We start from the raw sequence: 18,513 nt of genomic DNA on the forward strand, positions 1-18,513 counted from the left end.
TCCAGTGGCCACTAGCTGCTTTTTGACTGACTCCTTCCTATTAGCAAGTTATTTGTAAAAACTTGTGTATATGTATGTGCCAGTCATGGGTGTGAACTCAGGGCCTGGGTGCTGACCTTCGCTTTTTCCACTCAAGGCTGGTGCTCTACCCTTGAGCCACAGCTCCACTGTTGGCTTTTTGGTGGTGAACTGGAGACTAGAGCCTCCTATCGGGGCTGGCTTCCAACCCCGATGGTAAAATTCCAGCCTTCTGAGTAACTAGGATTACAGAAGTGAGCCAATGGCATCTGGTTTAAAGTGCTACTTTTATTTGTATCTCTCAATGTCCTGGTACAACTTTTCCTTCTCTTCAGCCTGACTAGCTAGAGTGTTCACAACCTGGCACCATCGCCCTTCTCGATTTATTTACGCCCAAGCATTCTCTCTCACTAAAACCTACAGACCCCATAGCAAGGCTGTTCAAAGCGCAGTTCCCAGCCTCCACCCTCTATAGGGCGGTTTGTAGGATAAATCCTCGGACCCCCATCCTAGGCGTGAGTCAGACATTTGGGGGTCGCTTCCCAAGGAACCCGTGTGCTCACAAGTCCTAAGAGATTATAAAATTTAACCTAGGACCCATGGGGGATGCATGTGGTTTGCAGGCCCCCCCCCCCGTCCCCCAAGCAAAGGAATCGCTGACAGCTCGGTGGCACTGGGTGAGGACTGGAGGGTCGGGCGCACAGCCGGGATCCCCCCCGCAGCTAGGCGGGAGGAGGCGGCCGGACAGGGCGGGCCCGAGCTCGCGTCCCGCCTCCCAAACTCGGGGCCTGCCGCGTTGCGCCGTCCTGCTCCTTCCTTTCCCTCTCTTCCTCCTTCCTTCCGTCCCGCGCGATGCAGCCAGGGTCCCGGGCGGCGGCAGCGCTGCTGGCGCTGCTGTGTGCGGCGTGCTCGCTGCGCCCCGCGCGCGCCCAGTACGAGCGCTACAGCTTCCGCAGCTTCCCCCGGGACGAGCTGATGCCGCTCGAGTCGGCCTACCGGCACGCGCTGGAGCAGTACAGCGGCGAGCACTGGGCCGAGAGCGTGGGCTACCTGGAGATCAGCCTGCGGCTGCACCGCCTGCTGCGCGACAGCGAGGCCTTCTGCCACCGCAACTGCAGCTCGGCGGCGCCCCAGCCGGAGCCGGCCCCGGGCCTCGCCCGCTATCCCGAGCTGCGGCTCTTCGGGGGCCTGCTGCGCCGCGCGCATTGCCTCAAGCGCTGCAAGCAAGGCCTGCCCGCCTTCCGCCAGTCGCAGCCCAGCCGCGAAGTGCTGGCGGAATTCCAGCACCGCGAGCCTTACAAGTTCCTGCAGTTCGCCTACTTCAAGGCAAGTCGACCCCACCCCGTCCTGGCGTCCCTGCCTCCAGGCCGGGACACGCCCCTCCCCGCCCACCGAAGCCACGCCCCCGAGAAAGCCCCGCCCCACTCAGGCCCGCTCCCTCACTCAGCGTCGTCCTCGGCCCCGCCTCCAAGCCGGCACCGAGGCCCCGCCCCTACGGAGGCCCCGCCCCCACGGAGGCCCCGCCCCCGTCCATCCTAGGTCCCTGGCCCTCTTCACCCAAACCAAGTCCTTTTCGCCCTGTCCTCTGGACCCCAGGCCTCACCCCGGTCTCTGTACCCTGCCTCTTAAAAATCTTTAAGGTAGAAATGAAAATCCCCTCCTTGAAGCCTTGTTCTAAGGTAAAGAGTTCTAAGGTACACGGGACACCACAGTGTCTGGAGCCCAACAAAGTGCCACAGATAAACGTTGCCTGTGGTTTGAGGTCTTTTTTTGTTACATACCATTTAAATGGTATTTCCTCTACTGAGTTGGGACTTGTGATAATAAAGCTGAGAGGATTGGAGGAGTCTGGATAATACAGCCAAAGTTGGGTAGGAACTCAGGACACATTCCTGAAGAGGGTATGCCCCGTAGTTCATCTGGGTCCTGGCCCTTTTTGTTTAGAATTTAACGTGGTCTTTTTTTTGGGGGGGGGTGGGGGGTTCTATCCTGGAAGTTGAACTCAGGCCTTGGGCACTGTCCCCGAGTTTCGTTTGCTCAAGTCTAGCACTCTATTATGACTTGAGCCACAGCTCCAGTTCCAGCTTTTTCTGTCGTTAATTGGAGATGAGTCTCACAGACTTTTCTGCCCAGGCTGGCTTTCAACGTGGATCCTCAGATCTTAGCCTCCTGAGTATCTAGGATTGTATGCATGAATCACTGGCGCTCTGCTGAAACATGGGTTTTTGTTTGTTTGTTTGTTTTCCCCTTGTTTGCAGCAGCTTGCAAGTTAGAATGTGAGAATATTTTTCATCACCTTTCCTAGGTTTTGTGACATTTATTTCCTTGAAGGTCCATCTACTTAGCTGGATGTTAGTGGCTTGTGTCTGTAAACCTGGCCACTAAGAAAGCTGAGACCTGGAGAATCCAAGTTTGAAGCCAGCCTAGGCAGAAAAGTTTTCAAGACTCCATCCCTGATGCAACAAAAAGTGCAAGCAAATGTGAGGCCCCAAGTTCAAGCCCCAGCACCAGCATATCTCTCTTTAGTATTTTATTTTTGTTGTCTGTGCTGGTCTGTGTTGGCTCTACCACTTGAGCCACACTCTACTTCTAGCTTTTGTTTATTAATTGGAGATAAGAGTGTTTTGGATTTGTCTTCCTAGTCTTGTTTCCAATCACATTGCTCAGATCTCAGTCTCTTGAATAGCTAGGATTACAGGTGTGAATCACTGGTGCCTAGCTAAAAAAGCATCTGTTTTTTTTTTTTTTTTGGTGGATTATTGTATGGTTTACTTTTTCCCCTCAATGATTTTGTCAGACTCTGGTAGGCACATACACATATGCCCATCTGATACTTGCAGGTAAATACCATCCCTTGCCTGGGTCAGGTACTAGATCTGCGTGCTTATATTGTGATTCACAGGTCCCTTATAGGTAATTAAGGACAAAACTTAGGTTGAATAGGCACAACAGGAATTGAGAATTGAGATTTTCTTTTTCTTTCTTTTATATCACCGTGGGATCATGTCACAAGCCTGTTTTAGGTCCCCGTCACTAGCTGTGACCTCTTTCCCTTAGGCACGAAAAAGTGGGTGAAGACTCTTAATGTGTGCTGTCCCTAAGCTGTACAGAATTGGTTGGCTCCCCATTCTTCTTTTCCCTTACTCCTCCTTTTTGCTAGATAAGCTAAGGCTGATTTCGAGGCAGCTTATCCAGCATGTCAGATGGTGTTTTCTGGAACCCCTGACTGGATGGTATACTCACTGCCTTCTCCAAAACTCACCCAGGGTCTTTCAGTGGGGTAGCTTACTGTGTTGCCACGTTCCAGCTGGCAGAACCCAAATGGAAACAAATAAAATTACCCTTTTCTCCCCAGGAAATTTTGCAGAACTCAAATTCTAAGTTAGAGGCCTTAAAAAACTCACCATGTGCCCTCTAAGTACTGTACTAAGAACAAGACTAAAAAACCTTTCTTTCCTTAGCCCGCTTATAGCTGGTGGGGTGGAGAGCCTGCGGCAGGCTCTGTCACAGCCAGTCCAGAGAGCTATACACCATTCACTGGCACTCCTTGGGGCCAACTCCCACATCTGGAGTCTTCCCTCATCTCCCACCAATGCTCCAACAGGCAGCCACCATGGTTGCAGGGATGGCTTGGCCCCAATTCAGGGACATTTTGGTACAGAAGTGTGCTGCCCTGTGATTCTCAGACATCTGAGATATCACACATACCTCTTTATTTTCTCTCTCCAAACCTTACTCCCTAATTCCTGACTGTCCCTAGAATCTCTCTATGCACATCCTGTGACGGTCCTTCCCCCTGCGAGGTGGTAACAAGATGGTGGCATTAGTCTTCAGGGAGAGGCTTCTGCATCCCTGCTTGTGTGTCCCTGTAAAGTCTCCCACAGCACATCTGTCTTCCTGAAGGATTCCTGCTCTGCTGTGTAGAGACTGACCAAGCTTAGCCCTAAATTTCCAGGGCCCTGGACCTGACTGTTCCTTAGATCCTGGAGTTGGGGGAGCTTATTTGCCCTGTTTCTCCTCTTCCTCTTCCTCCTCCCCTTCCTCCTTTCTCTCTTTCCTTTATTTTTTGCTGGCCCTGGGGCTTGAATTCAGGGCCTGTGCATTGTCCCTGAACCTCTCAGTGCACAAGGCCACTACTGTTATCACTTGAGCCACAGCACCACCTCCAGCTTTTTCTGTTTATGTAGTGCTGAGGAATAGAACCCTGGGCTTCATACACACGAGGCAAGCACTCTACCACTAAGCCACATTTCCACCTATTCTTCCTCCTACCAGTTAGCTTTCCTCTGTAGTCTTCTCTCCAATTTTCTCCTCTCTTCAAACCTGCTAGGCCCTGTTAAGAACATAGGCTTTGGGGCTGAGAGTGTAGCCTAGTGGTTGAGTGCTTGCCTAGCATGCACGAAGACCCCGGTTTGATTCCTAGGTACCACATACATAGAAAAAAGCCAGAAGTGGTGCTGAGGCTCAAGTGGTAGAGCTCTGGCCTTGAGAAAAGTCCAAGGACAGTGCTCAGGCCCGGAGCTCAAGTCCAGGACTGGCAAAAAACAAACAAACAAGAGAGTGGATTGTAAAAGCTAGCCTCTGGATACCCAAAATGGCCCCAGGGAAGATAGACCAAAATGTTCCTGGACTGGGGTATTCTACCACTTGAGCCACAGTGTCACTTCTGGCTTTTTGTGATTATGTGGTACTAAAAGAATCTAACCCAAGGTTTCATGCATGCTAGGCAAATACTTAAACACTAAGCCACATTCTTAGCCCAGCCCAGGTCTTGAATAGCCCTAGAAGTAACTGAACCCTTTGCCAGAACCATTGTTTGGGGACATAAAGTTCATGAAGGGCTATTCAGTCAGAGTTACTGAAAAGACATTGTTGTTTAATAAATGTTCCGAGCAGCATCCATCATGGAGCTGTTATCACTTTTAGGCAAACAATCTCCCGAAAGCCATCGCAGCAGCCCACACATTTCTTCTGAAGCATCCCGATGATGAGATGATGAAGCGGAACATGGCATACTACAAAAGCTTGCCTGGTGCTGAGGATTACATTAAGGACTTGGAAACCAAATCATATGAGGTATTTTCAGATTTCACACGGCAATTAGTGAAATGTGCCTATTAATTGTGTCTCAGTGAAGAGCTGTGGGCATCTAAAAGAATGTTTTTTTTGGGAAGGGGGTGATATATGATAAATGTAGCATAGAAATAACTGGCTTTTGAGCATTCAAGATGACTTTTTGGTCAGGTGAGGTGGCCTGATCCTGTAATCCTAGCTACTGAGGAGGCTAGCTGGGCCAACAATTAATAGGAACACACTTTTTTATTGTTGCTGTGTTTTATTTTGTTGTTGTCCTTTGGTACCAGTCCTGGAGTGTGTCATAAATATGCTCTCTGAGAACCACTGGAGTCACAACCATAGACAGGAAAGTAAAGAAGTGTCTCAGCAAGGCAAAATGTATTTCTGCAGACGAATGCACCAGCAGCCAAAAATCTGGCAAGCAAGCCCATACAGCAGCAAGCTAGCTGCTCCCTTATTTATCCCTAACCAGCGGGCTCTGCCCCTCTGCTTGGATTGGTTGGGCTCAGGTTCACAATCTGCTTGTGATTGGCTAGTTTAAATAGGGTAAAATGTATTTGCATAAGTAATCTCAAAATAGCCCCACACCCTGACTGATTTCTGGAACAGTCTGAGGTGTGTGTTAATTCCATCTCGAAAAGAAACCAGTTTAAGACAAAACTTTACATTTCAAAACCCCTTCCTTATCCCTATTCCTTAACAAGAGCCAAGCCACCAGGCCAAAAGCAGAAACTTAGGAGCCACACAAGAGCTTTTCTCATAGGCTTTTCCTACCATTTGAGGCACAGCTCCACTTTCAGTTTTTTTTTGTTTTTGTTTTTGTTTTTGCCAGTCCTGGGGCTTGAACTCAGGGTCTGAGCACTGTCCTTGGGCTTTCTCAAGGCTAGAGCTCTACCACTTGAGTCACAGCATCCCTTCCAGCTTTTTCTGTGTATGTGATACCAAGGAATTGAACCCAGATCTTTGTGCATGCTAGGCAAGCACTCTACCACTAGGCCAAACTCCTGGCCCGTACTTCCAGTTTTTTTTTTTTTTTTTTTTTTTGTGGTTGGAGATGAAAGGCTCAGGGTCTTGCCTCCCTGGGAAAGAGGTGGGTCACAGACAGTTTGGGTTGTTATAACAAAATACCTTAGATGAGGTAATTTGTAAACAATAGAGGTTTATTGTTCACAGTTCTGGGTGCTGGGAGGCCATAGGTGCTACAGATTTTGTGTCTGAACAGGGCCATCTTACTTGAAGGCACCACTTTATTGCTGTGTCCCATCCTCACAAAAGGGGGTGGAGAGATCTTTTTTTTTTTTTTTTTTTTTTTTTTTTTTGCTGGTCCTGGGGCTCAGGACCTGGGCATGTCCTTCAGCTTCTGTGCTCAAGGTTAGTGCTCTACCACTTAAGCCATAGTGCCACTTCCAATTTTCTGGTGGCTAATTGGAGATAAGAGTTTCACAGACATTTTTGTGCCCAGGCTGGCTTTGAACCACGATTCTCTGATCTCAGCCTCCAGGGTAGCTAGGATTACAGGTGTGAGCCACTGGCACCGATTAAAACTACATTTTTTTTTCCTGTGCCAGTCCTGGGGCTTGAACTGAGGGCCTGGGTGCTGTTCCTAAGCTTTTGTGCTCAAGACTAGCACTCTACTACTTAAGCCACAACTCCATTTCCAATTTTTTTGTGTGTTTAACTGGAGATAAGATTCTTGCTCCCAGGCTTGTTTAGAAGCACAATACTCATTTCAGCCTCCTGAGTAGAGACCACATCTTGAGGCCAGGAGCGTGGTATAGCACCTGTGGTGCCAGCTACGTAGAAGGTAGAGGTAGAAGGATTGTGGTTTGAAGCCAGGCTAGGTCTGGCTTCCATCTTGCTGCTTTCTGTCATAGCTGGGAAGCTATGTCTCCCTTCTTCTGCTAAGGTAGTCTCTTGGACTTTTCTGTCCAGTCTGGGCTAGGCTAGGCATGTGATTCCCCTGCTCTCAGCCTCCCATGTAGCTGGAATGACAGGTTTGACCCACCAGCACCTGTCTTCTTGGTTCCTTTTGAGGGGAGGTGTCTCTCTCCTTTCCTGGTTTAGCTTCCTAGGCTCTCTGCTTTTCAGACCCTGTTCATCCGTGCAGTGCGAGCTTACAATGGTGAGAACTGGAGAACATCCATCACAGATATGGAACTGGCACTTCCTGACTTCTTCAAAGCCTTTTATGAATGTCTTGCAGCCTGTGAGGGCTCCAGGGAGATCAAGGACTTCAAGGATTTCTACCTTTCTATAGCAGGTTGGTCAGTGGGTTGGTTCTGTCCTGGAATAGATGTCATGGTCACCGTTGTGGGTGGCTTCCTATCTGCTTTCTACCTAGATATCTACCCAATGCTATGAATGGCTTCTGAGGGATTTGTTAGCCTAAATATTAATAAGTAACTGGGGACAGTGGACACCAGTGTAGATGAGCAGGGCCTTCTGGTGAAGCATATGACAAGGCATTCTAGCCCAGGCCTACAGATGAGTCCCAGTATCAGTCCTGCTTTATTTGCTGAAGCTTTTAGAAAAATAAAAATGGGGGGCTGAGGATTGTGGCTTCGTGGTGGAGTGCTTACCTAGCATGCATTAAGCCATAGGTTCCATTCTTCAGTACCACATACACAGAAAAAGCTGGAAGTGGTGCTGTGGCTCAAGTGGTAGAGCGATAGCCCTGAGCACAGAGAGGCTCAGGGACAGTGCCCAGGCCCTGAGTTCAAGCCCCAGGACTGGCAAAAGAAAAATGGAAGCTGGACCCTGGTGGCTCACATATGATCTGAGAATCATGCAGCTGAGAAGGAAAGATTTTCTGGAACTTCAGATATTTTCGGTCTCAACGTCCCCCTAGAGTTTAGTATGACAGACACTTTTCACTGCATCCAGCCTCCTTCCATAGAGTCAGTCTTGTGGGTTCTCCTGTCCAGGCTGTCCTAGAACAGCTATCCTCCCAGTCTGAGTTTCGAATGACAGTTTAGGATGTGCATCCATGCATTAAGTTATTGATTGAGGAGGAGTCTTGAGAACTTTTCTGCTTATACTCCTGTCAAACCACGCTCCTCCCATTCGAAGCCTTCCAAGTAGCTAAGATTTTAGGCATGATCCACTGGTTCCTGGATGCACCAAAAAGGAAGTATAACAATAATTCCTGGATCCTATCATCCAATACTGGTGTCTACATTATCTTTGGAATGTCAAGAATGGCTGTGCATGCCTGCTTTTAAATTACCATTTGTCTGAGTCCAGATCAAACTAAAGTTTACACATTGCAACTGATTAGCTTTTTAAAATTTTACATGGTAGAATATACATAATGAATGTATATGATGTGACATTTTACCATACAAACTGGTTTTTTTTTCTGGTCTTGGGGCTTGAACTCAGGGGCCTGGGCACTGTCTCTGAGCTGTTTTGTGTTTAAGGGTAGCACTCTACTACTGTGAGCCACATTGACCCATCCAGTTTGTGGTTAATTAGAGATAAGAGCCAGACTTTCATGCTTGGGCTGGCTTCAAACCACAATCCTTAGACCTCACCCTCCTGAATAGCTAAGATTATAGGCGTGAACCATTGGTGCCTGACTTCAAGCCTTTTGTGTGTGTGTGTGTGTGTGTGTGTGTGTGTGTGTGTGTGTGTGTACTGAGGTTGCACATGGGGCTTCCAACACTTCCTTGACTCTTTACTCAAGACTGGTACTTTAACACTTGAGCCATACCCCCACTTCCAAAATTTTGCTAGTTAAGTGGAGGTAAAAGTTTTGGATGTTTGAACCTCAGATCTTAACCTCCTGAAGAGCAGGATGTGAGCTGCCAGCACTCAGCTAATTAAACTGTCTTTATATGCATAGTCCAGGGCACAACTGTGCCTGTACCACCACCATTTGTAGCTAGAATCTTTTTGCCTTTCTGAAACTCTACTTGTTAAACAATAATGTCCTTCTTTCCTGAAACAATAATGTCCTTCTTTCCTGGTAGCCACCCTTCTAATTTCTGGCTCTATGGATCTGACTACTCTATAATGATTGATATGATATGGTATCATATGATATGATATATAACATATAAGTGGAGTCACAGAGTATTTGTCTATTTGTGACTGATTTATTGCACTTAGTGTAATGTGTTCAAGGTTATTCATATTGTAGCAATTTTGTTTATTTATTTGGTCAATTGTGAGGCTTGAACTCAGGCCTGGGCACTCTCTCTGAGCTCTTTGACTTAAGTCTAGCACTCTACCACTTTGAGCACAGCTCCACTTCCATTTTTATGGTGGGTAATATATATATATATATAATTATATTTTAAAAATTGTTACTATAAAAGTGATGTACAGGGCCAGGAGTTTGGCCTAGTGGTAGAGTGCTTGCCTAACATGCACGAAAGACCTGGGTTCAATTCCTTGGTACTACATGCATAGAAAAAAGCTGGAAGTGGTGCTGAGGCTCAAGTGATAGAGCTCTAGTCTTGAGAAAGTCCAAGGACAGTGCTCAGGCCCTGAGCTCAAGCCCAGGACTGGCAAAAAAAAAAAAAAAAAAAAAAAAAAAGTGATATACAGAAGGATTTCAGTTACGTAAGTCAGGTAGAGTTTCTTCCTTCCTTCCTTCCTTCCTTCCTTCCTTCCTTCCTTCCTTCCTTCCTTTCTTCCTTTGTTTCTCTTTTTCCTTCTTTGCTAGTTCAAAGCTAGGGCTTAAACTCAGGACCGGTCACTGTCCCTGAGCCTCTTTTGCTCAAGGCTAGCACTCTGCCACTTGAGCCACAGTGCCACTTCTGGCTGTTTCTGTTTCTGTGGTACTGAGGAACCCAGGGTTTCATGCATGCTAGATAAGCATTCTATCATTAAGCCACATTCCCAGTCCAAGAGTACATTTCTTGCTGGACAGTGTCATCCTTTCACTTGCTCTCTCCCAGCTTTTCCCTCCTATGGTCACACATAAATTGTATAGCTAATTTTCAACATAGTATCTAGTGAGTACTACTGCTGTATTTGTTTACCCTTTGCCTCTCCATTTCAGTGCTTTATTTTTACCATCCCAAAGGCAGATAAATGAACAAACAAGATAAAAAAGAAAAGGAACCTAGTCTTTCAATTTCTTGGAGTTCATTCCAAGAAATATTATTTTATATGATCAGATACACATAGACATTGCATCTTTGTTTTTCTCTGCTAAGACTATCCTCCTTTGGTTTTACTGTGTGTGAATGCCTAGAGTCCTGTATCATCATGGCCCAGTGTCAGAAGAACCTTATTAAGAAAGCAATGGGAACCAGGTGCTGGTGTCTCCCTCCCGTAATCCTAGCTACTCAGGAGGCTGAGATCTGAAAATCATGGCTCAAAGCCAGCTCGGGCAAGGAAGTGCTATGACTCTACCACTTGAGCCAGAGCACCACTTCTAGCTTTTTCTTTCTTCCTTTTCTTTTTTTTTTTTGCCACTCCTGGGGCTTGAACTCAGGGCCTGAGTACTGTCCTTGGGCTTTTTCCTGAAGGCTAACGCTCTACCACTTGAGCCACAGCACTACTTCCAGTGTTTCTATGTATGTGGTACTGAGAATTGAACCCGGGACTTGGTGCATGCTAGGCAAGCACTCTACCACTAGCCAAACTCCTGGCCCACACTTCCAGCTTTTTCTATGTGGTAGCAAGGAATTTTGCCTGCTAGGCAAGCACTCTACCACTAGGCCAAACTCCTGGCCCTGAGACACTCTTTACTTTTTCCTTCTTCTTCTTCTTCTTCTTCTTCTTCTTCTTCTTCTTCTTCTTCTTCTTCTTCTTCTTCTTCTTCTTCTTCTTCTTCCTCTTCTTCCTCTTCTTTCTCCTCCTCTTCTTCTTCTTCTTCTTCTTCTTCTTCTTCTTCTTCTTCTTCTTCTTCTTCTTCTTCTTCCTCTTCCTCTTCCTCTTCCTCTTTCTCTTCCTCTTCTTCTTTTTTTTTTTTGCCAGTCCAGGGCCTGAACACTGTCCTTAGGCTTTCTCAAGGCTAGAGTGCTACCACTTGAGTCATGGTACCACTTCTGGTTTTTTCTTTTTCTTTTTCTTTTTTTTGCCAGTCCTGGGCTTAGGCTCAGGGCCTGAGCACTGTCCTTGGACTTTCTCAAGGCTAGAACTCTACCACTTGAGCCTCAGAACCACTTCCGGCTTTTTTTTTTTTAATGTATGTGATACCGAGGAATCGAACCCGGGTCTTCGTGCATGCTAGGCAAGCACTCTACCACTAGGCCAAGCTCCCGGCCCAAACTTCTGTTTTTTTCTATCTATGTGGTACCATCATGAGATTCTTATCTCCAATTAATTACCCCAAAAGCCAAAAGAACTGTGTGTTAAGTGGTAGAGAGCTAAACGAGCAAAACTAAAAAAAGCTTAGGGACATTGCCCAGGCCTTGAGTTCAAGCCCCAGTACTGGCACACACACACACACACACACACACACACACACACACACACACACTTAGAAAGCAGTGGGCTGGAGATGTATCTCCGTGGTATAGCACTTATTTAGCACGTGTGAAAACAAAACAAAACAAACAAAAAAGTGGGACAGGAAGTAATGAATGCATGGCTCTGAAATTTTGTATATGTTTTCAGATCATTATATAGAAGTTCTGGAATGCAAAATACAGTGTGAAGAGAACCTCACCCCAGTTATAGGTGGCTATCCGGTGGAGAAATTTGTGGCAACCATGTATCACTATTTGCAGTTTGCCTATTACAAATGTAAGTAACCAATGGAATTGTGGGTAAAGTTTTGAATCCAATGTGGACTCAGCTTGTGCATTGGTAAAGTAATGGTAACAGCCCTTACCTATGGTGTCTGAGAGAGTTCATCAAGGTCATGTTGATTGATAACCTTGGGGCTGTACTGTGTGTGAAAAGGCAGCAAGGCCTCAGGATTCGGGCAGAGACACTGTAGCTACAGTGCTGGATTTGAACTTCAGCTCTGTCATTTTCTTGTCTGCACAATAGAGATAGTAGTGGTTACTTAGATTGTCACAAGGATTGAGTTGATGGGTAAGGTTGTGGTTGTAATTGTCTCTTCTTTCCATCATTGGCTGTGTGTGTGTGTGGGTGTGCGTGTGTGTGTGTTGGTATTGGGTTTTGAACTCAGAGCCTGGGGTTTGTCTCAGCTTTTTCACTCAAGGCTAATACTCACTACTTGAGCTATAGACCTACTAGATTTTTTTTTTTCTGGGCGTGGGTCTTGAATTCAGGGCCTAGGTTCTGTCCCTGAGCTCCTTTGCTCAAGGCTAGCATACTACCACTTTGAGCCACAGCTCCACTTCCAGTTTTCTGGTGGTTAATTGGAGATAAAGGTCTCAAGGACTTTCCTGCCAAGGCTGGCTTTAAACTACAATCCAGAGCTCAACCTCCTGAGTAGCTAGGGTTGCTGGTATGAGCCACCGGTGCCTGGCATCAGCTTTACTTTGGAGATTGTGAGAGCCCTGTTCCATTTGAATAAAAACATTGCCAGTGGACGAAAGGGAGTAAATAGAGAGGAAGGGGTAGCCTAGAGCTTCACCTTCTCCCATCATGCACTATGCTCAATGCTGCTTGAGCAATGTGTATCTTGCCTGTCCTGTGGTACACAGGAGGGTTTTCGTGGACAGATATATAAGAAACTGCTCTGTCCTCATAAGATGGGTCAGAGGCTAATGGTGTCATAGCTTTGGCTAAAGTAGATATCTCTCAGAGAGGGCCTGCAAGGGGGAAGAGGTGACCTGAGCTTCTAGAACCTTCTTTCAAACTGGGCTTATTCCTCATTGAGTTTCTTCTTCCTGCAACAACAGGTTCTTACTTTTTGATCTTCCTCAGGACATGGAAAGAAACTTTTACCTACTGAAGGTTAAAAGAGAGAGAAAAAAATATATAACATGTACTTGTATGTTATATAACAGTCTCTCTGAGCATGGCTTGGTTTTGCTGAACAAGTAGTAGAAGTATAGTTTTGTGACAGTGTCAGGTACTGGTAGCTCATGCCTGTAATCTTAGGTACACAGGAAACTAAGATCTGAAGATCAAGGTTCAAAGCCAGCCCAGGTACCAAAGTCCATGAGACTCTTTTTTTATTTTTATTTTTATTTTCCAGTCTTGGGGTCTGAGCACTGTCCTTGGGCTTTCTCAAGGTTAGAGCTCTATCACTTGGGCCACAGCACCACTTCTGGCTCTTTCTATATATGTAGTACCGTGGAATCAAACCCAGGTCTTTGTGCATGCTAGGTAAGCACTCTACCACTAAGCCAAACTTCCCTCCCTTTTTATTAAGAATAATGTATTCTTGACTACATCCCTTATCCTCTCTCCTTTCATTCAAATATCCCTCTCCCTTCACCCCACTGCTCCTCTTGGATATACCCCTTTTTCGGTGTTGGTTTTGTTGGGCTTTGATCTGGTTTTTCTAAAAGATGATACTACTTGAGCTCTCTATAGAGTCTATTATACTTCTGTTAATTCATTTGTAACCATTTGCATCTGGCCCGTCTCAGCATATTTCTAGATTTATGGGTACATCCTATCTACCACAAATGAAAGAAACCATGCAACCTTTGTCTCTTTGGGTCTGGCTTACTTCAATTAGAATAATTTTTTTCCAAGTCTTTCCACTTCCTTACTAATGGTAGAATGTCATTCTTTCTAATAGATGAGCAAAATTCCACTGTGTATATATTCACATTTTCTGGATTCATTAGTCCATTGAGGGCCATCTAGGCTGATTCCCTATCTTGGAACTCTTTTAGATTTCTACCATACTAAATTTCTTTTTTCTTTTCTTTCTTTCTTTTTTTTTTTTTTTTTCTTTCTTTTTGGCCAGTCCTGGGGCTGGAACTCTGGGCCTTGGCACAGTCCTTGGACATGTTTTGCTAAAGGCTAGCACTCTGTCACTTGAGGCACAGTGCCACTTCTGGCTTTTTCTAGGTATGTGGTTCCAGGGAATTGAACCCAGGGCTTCGTGCATGCTAGGCGAGCACATTACCAATAGGCCATGCTTCTGGCCCCATCTTAAGGCCAGGTGTCACTGTATTTACATTTGCATCCTTTCTCAGGGTTTTGGGTTGTTATTATAGGAAACAGCCACTGGATGGCAGAATGCACCCATTGCTAAGGCTAATTACTTCTGCCGACCAGAATTTTGGCAGAAGCATTCCTTTCCTGTAAATTGTGAATTGGAGAGGAATGTCCCAGAATACCCCAAATGTTCTGACAGTGATGTGAGTGGGGTAATCCTTAGTAGGGAGGCTGGAGGGGGAACCCCACCGTTCAGCCGACAAGAACTCTGGTTTCTGAGCTCTTCTGGTCAAGGCTAGCACTCTACCACTTGAGCCACAGCACCACTTCTGGTTTTCTGATGGTTAATTGGAGATAAGAATCTCATGGACTTTGGTACCCAGACTGTCTTTGAACCATGATCCTCAGATCTCAGCCTCCTGAGTAGCTAGGATTACAGGTGTGGGCCACCGGCTCCTGGCTCTCATAGTTTTTTAATCAAGGTTGTCATTCTACCACTGGAGCCACACCTCCATTTCTGACTTTTTTGCTGGTTATTTGGAGATCAGAATCTCTTGGATGTGCCTGCCTACACTGCCTTTGAAACCTTGATTCTTAGATCGCAGCATCCTGAGTAGCTATGTGGGATTGCAGCCACTGGTGCCTTGCTTTCCATGTTTTCAACTGGCCATGGAGGCTCAGTCTGACTTTGCCCAGTCTGGTGGCTGGTGGGGAGGGGAGCTGGTTCATGATCTTTTTCTCTAGGAAGCAAAGCTTGCTGGAAGGGCGGCTGAAGGGAGCGTGTGGAGGACAGGACTTATTTCCCCATGCTCTTCTCTCTTGGATTTAGTGAATGACCTCAAGAATGCTGCCCCCTGTGCTGTTAGCTACCTGCTCTTCGACCAGAACGACAAGGTCATGCAGCAGAACCTGGTATACTACCAATACCACAGGGACAAATGGGGCCTCTCCAATGAGCATTTCCAGCCCAGACCCGTGAGTGCCAGTACCCCGGGCCTTAGCGCCCCCGTCACCCTCATCCTTCCTTTAAGGAAATGTCTTTCCCCTTGAGAGAAAGGGCTTGTTCAGAAATGAAGGCAATTGCATTGATTTTGGCTGCTTTTGTTTTTGTTTTGACATTTTACTGCTTTTTTCTGATTTCTGACTCTGTGAACATTCTACAAATGTCAAACATATAAAACTATCTCACAGGAGCCAGGAGTGTGGCCTAGTGGTAGAGTGCATGCCTAGTATACATGAAGCCCTAGATTCAATTCCTTGGTACCACATATACAGAAAGAGCTGGAAGTGGCGCTGTGGCTCAAGTGGTAGAGTGCTAGCCTTGAGAACACTCAAGGACAGTGCCCACGCCCTGAGTTCAAGCCCCAAGACTGGCAAAAAAACCCAAACCCAAACAACCACCCTATCCCATATTTCCTGGTAGAGCAACTCAAAGATGTGTATGTATTGCCAGGGAACTTTCCAAAGGTGTTTTCTAGAGGGTCTTTGTATTTTCAATGCAATTTCTGTATGTTATTCTGCTTTGTCATAAATCCACCTTTAATACTTCAGCCTGTTGCTACTCCCCCTCCCCCACATATACCCCTGGCCACAACTGTACAAATTCTCTCATTTATTTGTTTATTTATTTATTGTTCTGGGGCTTGAACTTAGGACTATATGCTGGCCTGCCTTGTTCAGTAGGCTGGAGCTCTACCAGTTGAATAACACCTCTACCCCAACTTTCTCTTTTGTCAGTCCTGGGAGTTGAACTCAAGGCCTGGGTACTGTCCCTAAGCTTCTTTTGCTCAAGGCTGTCACTCTACCACTTGAGTCACAGTACCACTTCCGGCTTTTTCAGTTTATGTGGTACTAAAGAATCGAACCCAGGTCTTCATGCATGGTAGGCAAGCACTTTACCACTAAAATATATTCCCAGCCCTTCTCATGAACTTTTCTGCCCAGGCTGGCTTTGAACTGCAGTTCTCAGATCCTAGCCTCCTAAGAAGCTAGGATTACAGATGGGAGCCATCAGTGCCTGGCTCATTTACTATTTGTTATGCTAATTTATATTTTTGTGCCAGTAGTAGGGCTTGAAGTCAGGGCCTAGGCACTGTTCCTTAGCTTTTTTATTCAAGACTGTGACTCTATCACTTGAGCCATATCTTCATATCCAGAATTTGTGTGTGTGTGGGGCGGTCATAGGGCTTGAACTCGGTCTGGGCACTGTCCCTGAGCTCTTCAGCTCAAGGCTATCCCCGTACCCCTAGGCCTGGGTGCAGTCCCTGAGTTCTTCACCTCAAGGCTAGTGTCCTACCCTTGAGCCAAGCCCCATATCCTGTTTTCTAGAGGTTACTTGGAGATAAGAGTCTCAGGTCCTCTTATTCCCAGGCTGGCTTTGAATCTTAATTTTCAGATCTCAGCCTCCTGAATAGCTAGGATTACAGATGTGAGCCACCATGCCCAGCCTGTTTTTGTTTTTGTTTTTGGCAGTCCTGGGGCTTGAACTCAGGGCCTGGGCACTGCCCTTGGGCTTTCACAAGGCTAGCGTTCTACCACTTTAGCCACAGAACCACTTCCAGCTTTTTCTGTGTATGTGGTACTAAGGAATTGATCCCAGAGCTTCATACATGCTAGGTAAGCACTCTATACCACTAGGCCACACTCCCAGCTGATATCTTGCTGGTTAATTGCAGATAAGAGTTGTCTAGACTTTCCTGCTCTGTCTAGCTTCAAACTGTGATCCTTAGATCTCAGCCTCCTGACTGGTGTCTGATTTCATGTACTATTTTTTAATTGAGGTGTAATTTACATGCCACAGAAATTTCTTTCTTTCTTTTTTTTTTTTTTTTTTGCCAGTCCTGGGGCTAGGTGAGCATTTTACCACTAGGCCAGTCGCCTGGCCAGAATTCACTTTCTTAACATGTGCAAATCAGTAGTTTAGAACATTCACAAAATTGTGTAACCTCTCTCACCACCTTCAAACATTTCAAACATTTCCATTATCCCAGAAAAAAAAAAAAACCCTGCCTGGGAAGGGAGGGGGGCTCCCCTCCCTCTCCCCCTCCTCCCCCCAGCTCTAACTTAAATTAAAAGCTGGCCAACTAAGTGGTTCTATGTTTGTGTCTGAACAGGAAGCAGTTCAGTTCTTTAACGTGACTATGCTCCAGAAAGAGCTGTATGACTTCGCAAAGGAAAATATAATGGATGATGATGAGGTAAGCCTCCATGCTTAGCACATGTCTGCTGAGAGAAACCACTACTCACATCTTTACTAACGTCACTTGAAGGCTGAGCTGCCCCTGAAATAAGAAACAGAAGGGGACCTTGAGAAAGACACTTGCTGTGGGTGTTTTAATGAAAGCCAGACCCCTGCTACGGAAAAATCCCAGCTTTCTAGGAAGCCCAGCCGAATACTCGTGTTTCCTGCTGGTGAAGTATTTGGGGAGTGATAGTCTGGAAATCCAGCAGAGTCACCCAGCAATCCTGGGCTTTAATTTAGGGCTTTGAATTGGGGCGTTGCACTCTGGCTTGCCTTTTTCAGTCAAGACTAGTGCTCCACCATTTAAGTCACACCTCAGCCACGTGCTGGTGGCTCACATCTGTAATCCTAGCTACTCAAGAGGCTGAGATCTGATCATGGTTCAAAGCCAGTCCAGGCAAGAAAGTCTTTGAGACTCTTCCTTCCAATTAACCACCAGAAAACGGGATTTGGAGCTGTGGCTCAGAGTGGTAGAGCACTCATCTTGAGCAGAAAAGCTGAGGAGACAGAACCCAGGCTCTGGGTTCACGCCCTAACACTGGCATAAAACCAAACCAAACCAAACTAAACCACTGAGTTCTCATGGAGAAGCTGAGCTCCCTTCCCCAGGAAGAAAGAAATCAGGTCCTTTGGGCCAACTTGGTAAAAAATGTGCTTCAGCCCAAGTAGGGGGCCAGCAGAGACCTTTTGGGAACCATCTTCCCAGCCACGGAAGTGGAAGTAGTGTACTCAACAGAGGTGTTGCTTTGTCTCTTGCAGGGCGAGGTTGTGGAATATCTGGATGATCTCTTGGACCTAGAAGAGAGTGCCTAATCCACAGGAGCCAAAGCCTTCTCCCAAGTGTTCAGGAAACGTTCTTTGTCCTTTTCCCAAAAGCTCATGGTGCTAATACCTCAAAGACTTCTCTTTAAACCGTCTAAGGGAAGCTCCCCTCTCCTTCCACTACGTGTAACTAGGGTGAGCCTGCCCTCCCTGTGTTTGTACCTGGCTTCCCCTCTTCACATCCAGCTTTCCATCTTCACATCTGTCTCATGTTCACACCTGTCTCTCTGTGCTTACACCTGTCTCTCATGTCCATCATGCTTTTCTTCCATTTTGGTGGGAAAGATGGTCTTTCATGGTTTGTTTCCCTCCCTCCCCTGAAAAATCAGTATTATTTTTTCAATAAGAAAAAAATACTTTTAAAAGGT

The 18,513-nt window shown here is 46.3% G+C and overlaps 1 protein-coding gene across 1 annotated transcript; it reads left to right on the forward strand.

Moving 5' to 3' along the window:
- The first annotated feature begins 850 nt into the window (after positions 1-850).
- Positions 851-18,513, forward strand: Crtap (cartilage associated protein). The gene is made up of 7 exons (XM_090351811.1): positions 851-1,344; positions 4,945-5,094; positions 7,183-7,354; positions 11,668-11,796; positions 14,912-15,057; positions 17,196-17,279; positions 18,083-18,513. Exons 1-7 carry the CDS (start codon positions 871-873, stop codon positions 18,134-18,136), a joined length of 1,209 nt encoding a protein of 402 aa, XP_090207937.1. The 5' UTR covers positions 851-870; the 3' UTR covers positions 18,137-18,513.

This window comes from Megascapheus bottae, chromosome 18, assembly GCF_031878675.1.
Source record: "Megascapheus bottae isolate mThoBot1 chromosome 18, mThoBot2.hap1, whole genome shotgun sequence".
NCBI classification, from domain to species: Eukaryota; Metazoa; Chordata; class Mammalia; order Rodentia; family Geomyidae; genus Megascapheus; species Megascapheus bottae.

Coding starts and splice junctions, on each gene's coding strand:
- Crtap (XM_090351811.1), top strand. CDS start 871: ATGCAGCCAGGGTCCCGGGCGGCGGCAGCGCTGCTGGCGCTGCTGTGT. Junction 5,095..7,182: donor TGGAAACCAAATCATATGAG/GTATTTTCAGAT, acceptor TCTGCTTTTCAG/ACCCTGTTCATCCGTGCAGT. Junction 7,355..11,667: donor TTTCTACCTTTCTATAGCAG/GTTGGTCAGTGG, acceptor ATATGTTTTCAG/ATCATTATATAGAAGTTCTG.